The sequence below is a fragment of the Prunus avium genome, chromosome 1, assembly GCF_965620075.1.
Source record: "Prunus avium chromosome 1, drPruAviu1.hap1.1, whole genome shotgun sequence".
Taxonomy (NCBI): domain Eukaryota; kingdom Viridiplantae; phylum Streptophyta; class Magnoliopsida; order Rosales; family Rosaceae; genus Prunus; species Prunus avium.
The window spans coordinates 54,878,784-54,887,062 of record NC_142284.1 but is presented as its reverse complement, the minus strand read 5'-3'; the positions used below and the strand labels follow the sequence as shown (position 1 = coordinate 54,887,062).

Here is an 8,279-nt window from a genome sequence, read left to right as displayed (position 1 = left end):
TAAAGTTATTTCAAAATTGTTGTCCTTTAATTTTTTGTTTTTGTATAGTAATTCTTGAAAAGGAATCACAAGAAATGCAATAAGCTGTTTCCTTTTGCTTTATAATAAAATTAGTGGAACCTGTTTGGTGTTTGATGAAGAGGAATGGGTGTGATGAATTGGTTAACACGCTTTATAATCTTCTTTTGCTCCTCATATATTGAGACGGAGTAAATGACACACAAACAAAGACTAATCTAAATTCATTAACCAATAACTCATAATCTCACATGCAAAATTCAATTCAAACTTTTTTCCTCACATATTTATGCATGTATAAGGATTGTTTTGTATTGAGGATAGACGGGGAAATGAGTTAGGATTAGGTTAGGTTAAGGGTTCGATTCATTAGTGAACACCCTTCATATTCTCATTCACAACCTCTACCTTGTTCCTCCTAAGTAAGCGGCCCACAAACGAAAGCCAATCCAAACCCATTAACCAAAAACTCCCAATGGGGCGAGTTATACACACTTATTTATGCACATATAAGTATTACTTCTCAATTGAGAATAGGTAGGAAAATGAGTTAGGATTAAGTTAGCTTAAGAGTTCAATTCTATATTATAGTATTGCGTATTCACCGGGTAGGAAGGAAGGTCGGTAAATGACAATTGGATTGGAAGAATGCTATTTATTTAACCCTAAAGCAAAACAAATCTTTACAAAGAAAAGCAATATATAGACTTCATTCTATCATACCCAAAAGGCAACCTTCTATCTTTATTTTCTTTATGTATATAAAAAGAAAGGTTATCCCTTCCCTCCCATTTTCATTCCACAACTACATCCAAGATCAAGTATCAACAAAACCTTTTGACTTGACCTACTTTTTGCCATCTAGTACCAAAAAAACCAAAAACAAACTAAAAACTTCTAAGTACTCTTCTTAGTTTTGTATGACTAGAGAGCTTGCCATAATTACTTAGTAATTAAACAATCAGCACAGTTGGGCTTGCCATAATTACTTAGTAATTAAATACAACAGTAAAAAAGCTCTTTACTATAAGCTTTCAAAAGAGCCCGAACCCGGCCCACTCAGCGTCACATACGGGTCGCGGGGAAGACGACGAGGACGTGGACGTGGGTGAGTCACGGAACGGTGAGAGCAGCGATTTCCGCGACGACAGAGACCACCGGGCCAGCGTCTCAAGGTCCGAAGTGTAATCGGGTTCGGACTCCGGTACGGGTACCGTTCTAGCTCCGCTCCCCCTTTTGCTATTGCTAGCTGACTTCCGCCTCAGAAGTGGAGACATGAAGCACCCGGCTGAAACGGTGTCGGGTCGTCCGGGTCGCCGGGCAAGGATGTTATCGGGCTGCTCGAATCGCCAGCGCTCGGACCGGGTTCGAGCGGCGGAAGCAGAGCGGAAGGAGCGGCTTCGGGTATGGGGCTCCGGTGGCGGCAGGAAGAGTGACCCGGATGGTGGGGGTTTGAGGTTAAGGTGTTTGTGAATATGCGGCTGTGGAGGTGGTGGCAGTGGTTGTTTTTGTTGTTGGGTTTGGATTTTGGGGACGCCGGGTCGGATTTCCCATTTGAATGGGATTGCTCCTGGTTTTGTGAAGGAGTCATCATAATCATCTATTGCCATTTGCTTCATTGTGTTGATATTGGATCATATGGATTTGTATGTATATATATATATATATAGAGAAGAGTGAGTGTGAGGGGGCTGCCAAGAAAATTGAAAGCTTGGTCCCGGCGGGATTAAAGGCATTAAGTTGGGTGGGTGGGCCATAGGTGTAGATGGGTCCAAACATGCACTTGACTTTAGTTTATAGAATTTGAAATCTCATCCGTGATTGTGAGCCGTTGATACAAACGAGTTCTCGGCAATGCATTCACCAATAACTCTCACTTATATGTAAATGGGCACAACAATTTATCTATGGTTGACACTTGTCAACGTGTCCATTTCAACATTTAATACAAATAAATTCCACAATTTGATAATGTATCAACGACTAAGAGTCATCCAGATGACCGAAATGCCAAAAGAAAGCATTTCAATCATGGCACAAGCACAAGGCCAAGTGGACTTGGACAATTAGACACAGGAATCTTTTAGTCCCATGGCTGCTTGCTCTTAGACGTGACTTTTGCTCGTTGAGTAGTAATCTCCAGCACCCTATTGAAAGAGTCATGAAAAGATGTGCTTGGTGCTTGGTGCTTGGTTCTTTGCTTTTTAGACGAATCTGGAGGGAAATTTTGTCTCACAAAGATGCGTTTAAAAAACAGAATCATAGCATTGTAAAAAGCTTAAATGTTTTTCAACGGCATTGGTTTTATTAACAATCTTTTTATTCAACAATTTTCATTTGGGAAATTTGAATTTACTTTTCATCCAATTTAGAACAAAGTAGGTGACTCGTTTTTAAAATACTTCACGGGTAAATGAGAGTACAGAATTATTCATGTATGGTAGGTCGTAACACATGGCGTCACGGATTCACAGTTTGCCAAGGAAGCTGCCAAGTTTCTTTGATTTTCCTGCTCGTGAATCTAAATAAAATTAGGGTTCCTTCACGGACATTTTATCCAACAGCAACAAAGATATAACGCTTGTGTCCCCCTGTCAAATCCAAGCATGATTTTGACCCTGCAGTCTTAGTCTCATTGCTTTGGAAAAATGATGCATATTTCACTAAGGATCGGTTTCATTATGTAAACGTGAAAGGGACTTAATCATGTTGCTTTCAGAAATCATAATCCTCTACAATAACCCCTTATCATGTTTTCCACGTAATGCTCTGCTAATTCCAATTAGCTAAAGTTCTGGTGTGTTGAAAACAAAATAACTAATAAGCAGTGGTTGGTCTATTTCACAAAATAAGTTTTTTTTTTTCGGAATTTAAGAAACTTTGTTTCTGCAAGATCTAGCAGCATACGGGTCTGCATCCCGGTTCACAAGTGTACCTGAAACTACCTAACATTCCTATGAGAAATCTTCGGGCATGTTACACATAGCTCGCATTACACTGCTGGCAACATCAAGCAGCTGCAGGTACTCATCAGCACCGTCAACAAGACGCTGCACATAAACAGGAGCAAAAGTAGAAGTTTGCCCAAGATAAGCCTACATCAGTATATTATGCCCAAAAATGTAAAAGTTGATGTCCAGCATCTGAGAGAACACATCCTTTTTAGGGATCCAGCAGAATATCAGTCCTTTTAATGAATTTTGAATTATTGAACCTTATAATCTAACACATTTGACATGCCTATAAAATGCAATAATCCGGTCTTACCTTATCTGCTTCACCCATTTTTTTGCATATTCTAGCCTTCTGTTCATCTGATATGTCATCTGATTCAACCACCACCTCAAATAACTACAAGTAACCTTGTATTAGTGTTACAATCTTACATAAAAGAATAGACCACTAGATTAATTTAAAAGAGCAAAAGTAAAACCTGTGAAAGCATCTGAGAGACTGGATATCCCTCTGCGATTACATTGTTGACTTCCTTGTTTGCCAAATCAAAGTTATCACCCCTGCAGGCAGCAAAAAATGACTTGACAACCTCCTCCGGGATTACCTGAAGAACTCAAATAATAGATATCAGGACAAGGCAGGGATTTGATATAAAACAAAAATATATCTTGGGATGTCAAACAACTATCTGGATTCATTCTTAAGAGAGACCATTTCATGTTAAATCCTCAATCTAGGATCAAATACAAATCTCCCATCCTGGGATTACTGTACCTAGGACCCCCAATGTAGTGAGACGAACAATGGGTAATGGCTGGAGTCAGAAGAACATAAATGTTCTGCTGTAATAAGTTTCTTCAGTTGCTATAACAAACAAGAAAACAGAAATACTGAATAGTAATGAGACATTTACTGGTTATCTTGACAAAAGTTGCTAGAATTTGGGATTACAGGAACCAGCTGAGCAAGGATGCAACTTCAAATCAAAACATACGATTGCCCATTTGTTGCAACCACATAAACTTGTATGCAATAGCATCGAAGGTTACTGCCTGACATAAATAGATAAACAAAATCATCATCAAATTTTCCTCTCTTGTTACTTACCCCAGAGACACTAATCAGCTCTATCTTAGAAATGGAAGATCCAAATAAGCGCGCAGCTGACTGCAATATTTCAAATGTACAATTTAGAATTCAAGAATCATACCGTTATCAGTTCAACAATATTCTCATATCATCATACGCAGACCCCAAAAATATGCATCAAAACAAATATTAAATAAACTTAAAATATGGAGAAATTTTGGGGTGCTAAATTTCAAGAGACAACAATGCATGAAAGCCAAAGAAATTCTCAATCGAATTTCAACTAGCATCATGCTTCATGAAAAATGCATCATCAATTAAAAAGCAAAAAACATACCAAATACTTGACGTAAACAAGCTACCAAACAAATAACCCATTCAACATAGGCAGGCACAACAGTAACACATTCTGTTTCTTGCTGGTAGTTATCTCTCGTGTTTTTCAACAAAAGATATATCAACACGGAAAAAAAGGGCAATTTTTCATTGAATAACCCCCACTTACCTGCAAGTATGTAATAGCCCGACGAAGATCACCTTGTGAGATAGAACTTAGAGTTGACAGAACCTACAACATAGATCATACATTTTGTACGATGATGTCAGAAACCCAACACTCATGCAAAGATCCCCATTTTCAAAAAACCACAATATCTAATACAAGATTTAGTCATGTACACACCTCCGGATCTAGGTTGAGGCCTTCTTCTTGGCAAATATGCAATACACGGCTGATCATGATTTCTTCTGAAAGTGGCTTAAACCTAAACTTTGCACATCTCGAAGCAAGTGGCTCAATGATCCTGCAGAAAGACAACCCGATAGATCACCAACTGCAAGGCCTGCTCTTCGCTAATGTAAATGACAATTTAACAACAAAAGGTAATGACAATTTACATTTTACGATATAAAACCTTAGAGCATTGCAATGAGCCTTCCTACATAGACATATAAGTATACATGAACAGTTCATAAAGAAGATATTATCTCAAAATATTGTAACAGGTTTTATCAGGATAACTTTACATTTTATGCGGGACTGAAATGATCAAGAACTCTAAATTGATTAGTCCGCACTATTAGAATGCATGCAAGTTTCTCCAAACAAACCCAAACTCAACTATATTTTATCACCCCTGCCCCAAATAGAAAATTAAGAAAGAGATTGGGGCTACCATAAATATAAGTTTAGCAAAAACATAAAAAGGAATTATATATCACCAAATTAAACAACAAAAATAGTAGAGAAGGTGCACCTGCTGATATAATTACATATAAAAAAGAATCTTGTGACTTTGGAGTACGTTTCCATTGTACGTCTTAGAGCATTCTGCATAGCAGAAAGTAATTGAGAAGGCATTCTTAATACTTCTTAAGGAAAAAGAATAAAATAAAAACACTAGAAATGAACAGATAACAAACATACCTGAGCATCTTCTGTCATTGAATCCGCCTCATCTAGGATAATGATCTTAAATGGTGGACAAGGGTAACCCCTGAGGCATTGAAGAAAGGGCAAATATATCTCTAAAAATTGGAAATGGAGAATATAAGAACTGAGCATGGGAATAAGAGTTCTCAGGTACGAGAACATACCCTTGACGTTGAGCAGAACCCACAGCCACAGCAGCAAAATCTTTGATCTTTGTCCGAACAACATTGATCCCACGATCATCACTTGCATTGAGCTCCAACACTCTAGACTTGTAGAGTTCAGGTCTGCAAAAAGATTGTGGTTAAAATCAAAGAAAATTTTCAAAGTAACGTGTATAGTAAATAAATCCCTGTTCTTGAATTTGAACTTTTAGTAAAAGGATATAAATAGTGCTGTAGTTCGTATACTTAATCTTTCCAGATAATATCATTTAATTTGAATACCACAAAACCAAAAACCATAGAAGCCACATCTATAGTGATCAAAGTCCAACCTATATCAACTAAATCCTAGTTTACCCAGAAAGAATATCGCAGGTACTCAACCCAATTGAACATTTCCAAAAGAAGAAAAAGCAAATTTGGGATAACAGTTTTTAATTCAAATGATTGAGCGGGAAGGAGGCAAACCCGAAAAGCTGGTGGGCAATGGCGAGAGCAGTGGTGGTTTTTCCGGTGCCTGGTGGACCGTAGAACAGCATGTGCGGACACTGAAAAATAGTAAAACCCCAATTAATTCAGATGAATAAACTGATGAACAGGAACAAGAGCAGTAGGGTTTTGGAAAATGAAGCTATATATGTTACATTTGAGGTCTCGAGGGTGTTGGTGAGGACCCGAACCACCTCGTCCTGCTGAGCCACATCTTTCACTTGCTTTGGCCGACTGACAAACCCCACAAAAATCAAAATCAAAATCAACAAATTTTTACCCAAATGGGAATATATTGCACAGAGAGAGAGAGAGAGAGAGAGAGAGAGAGAGAGAGTATCATACTATTTTTCGACCCATGGTTGCGAGCTTTGCACCAGTGGCGCCATTGATCCTCTTTTTCTGCAACACTCCCGCCTGAAAAATACTCAGTAGGGCTTTTGCCTTTCCCGCTTTGGGAGACGGAGGAGAACAACAAACAAAAGTCTTTTAACTTCAGAATTTTCTTACTTTTTTCTTTTAGGGTTATTTGCAGCAATGGTCCCTCAACTATACCCCAAGTTACACTTTGGTCACTCAACTCAAATATTAGTTGTAGAGGTTACTCAATAAGGTGTTTTGTTGCACCGTTAGTCATACCGTCAAGTCTGTTACTTTTTTGGTTTAAAATGATGACGTGACAAGCATCTCTTAAATTATTGATAGGCAAATGTGACTTTTCAGTTAAGATTATTTGTAGCAATGATCCCTTAACTATACTCGGAGTTACATTTTGGTCACTCAATTAGGTGTTGTGTTCCACCATTAGTCCCTACCGTTAGGGAGACTTGATGGTAGGACTAACAGTGCAACAAAACGCCTAATTGAGTGACCTCTGCAACTAATATTTGAGTTGAGTGACCAAAGTATAACTTGGGATATAGTTGAGGGACCATTGCTGCGAATAATCCTTTCTTTTAATATTCACTAAGTAAATAATAACTAAAACATAACTACTAATCAAAGTAATTAAAAAAGAGAAATCCATATTATGCTACTTCAAAGGTATAGCCGCGAAAAAAGAGAAATCCATATTATGCTACTTCAAAGGTATAGCCGCGCGGCTATACTGTTCCTAATATTATATTTATACAGTATAGCCACTCGGCTATACTTTTAGAATATTATAGGGTTATTCGCAGCGATGGTCCCACAACTATATCCCAAGTTACACTTTGGTCACTCAACTCAAATATTAGTTGCAGAGGTCACTCAATTAGGTGTTTTGTTGCACCGTTAGTCATACCGTCAAGTCTGTTACTTTTTTTGTTTAAAATGATGATGTGGCAAGCATCTTTTAGATTATTGATGAGCAAATGTGACTTTTCAGTTAAGATTATTTGTAGCAATGATCCATCAACTATATTCTGAGTTACATTTTGGTCACTCAATTAGGTGTTGTGTTGCACCATTAGTCCCTACCGTTAGAGAGACTTAACGGTAGGACTAACGGTGCAACAAAACACCTAATTGCGTGACCTCTGCAACTAATATTTGAGTTGAGTGATCAAAGTGTAACTTGGGGTATAGTTGAGGGACCATTGCTGCGAATAATCCAATATTATATGTACAATGCTTAGCTCCTGATATATCAAGAGCCATTCCTCCTCCATAGCTGATGTGGCTTCCTTAAAAAACAATACGTGTTTCTTCTTCTTCTTTTGTTTTTTTAACTGTTTTTCTTTCAACTCCATTAACTCAAGCTTTCGTCTAGAGAAAAAATAATCCAAAAACCACCTACACACTCCACCACCAAAACCCATGTGGCCAAGCCACACCATCGTCACCCCAAGCCACCCTTAGCCAAACCCAACCCCATTACTGTCACCTCTCTCTTCTCTATATCAATTCACATCTCCTCTTTCTCTGCTGTGTATCAATTCCTAAATCATAATCCTATCTCCTCTCTCTCTTTGCTATGTATCAATTCCTAAATCCTAATCCCATCTCCTCTCTCTACTCTGTATCGATTCCGGCTCAATCTGACAGAATTAATGGATTTAGCCCCCTTTTAAACAATAAAATGCAGACAGACAATTGATTGAGAATCAGCTCTGACCCCTGGACCTCGAAACATCGTCATTCGAAGACAA

General features: G+C 38.2%; 2 protein-coding genes across 2 annotated transcripts; both read right to left on the bottom strand.

The window, feature by feature from the left end:
• Positions 1 to 730: 730 nt before the first annotated feature.
• On the bottom strand, positions 731 to 1,666 carry LOC110750616 (hydroxyproline-rich glycoprotein family protein). The gene has a single exon (XM_021950974.2). It carries the CDS (start codon positions 1,635 to 1,637, stop codon positions 1,053 to 1,055), a length of 585 nt encoding a protein of 194 aa, XP_021806666.1. The 5' UTR covers positions 1,638 to 1,666; the 3' UTR covers positions 731 to 1,052.
• Positions 1,667 to 2,832: 1,166 nt separating this feature from the next.
• Positions 2,833 to 6,632, bottom strand: EMB1968 (ATPase family associated with various cellular activities (AAA)). The gene is made up of 12 exons (XM_021950853.2): positions 6,493 to 6,632; positions 6,303 to 6,381; positions 6,127 to 6,206; positions 5,659 to 5,781; positions 5,489 to 5,558; positions 5,319 to 5,392; positions 4,745 to 4,865; positions 4,568 to 4,630; positions 4,081 to 4,140; positions 3,452 to 3,577; positions 3,286 to 3,369; positions 2,833 to 3,068 (listed from the first exon to the last, which is right to left on the bottom strand). Exons 1-12 carry the CDS (start codon positions 6,534 to 6,536, stop codon positions 2,973 to 2,975), a joined length of 1,020 nt encoding a protein of 339 aa, XP_021806545.1. The 5' UTR covers positions 6,537 to 6,632; the 3' UTR covers positions 2,833 to 2,972.
• Between the last annotated feature and the right edge of the window lie 1,647 nt (positions 6,633 to 8,279).

Excerpts from the sequence above, each read along its gene's own strand:
- LOC110750616 (XM_021950974.2), bottom strand. The coding sequence starts at position 1,637 with ATGAAGCAAATGGCAATAGATGATTATGATGACTCCTTCACAAAACCA.
- EMB1968 (XM_021950853.2), bottom strand. The coding sequence starts at position 6,536 with ATGGCGCCACTGGTGCAAAGCTCGCAACCATGGGTCGAAAAATA. Across the intron at positions 4,631-4,744 it reads GCCTCAACCTAGATCCGGAG|GTTCTGTCAACTCTAAGTTC; the intron begins GTGTGTACATGA and ends TCTATGTTGTAG. Across the intron at positions 3,370-3,451 it reads TCTCTCAGATGCTTTCACAG|TTATTTGAGGTGGTGGTTGA; the intron begins GTTTTACTTTTG and ends GGTTACTTGTAG.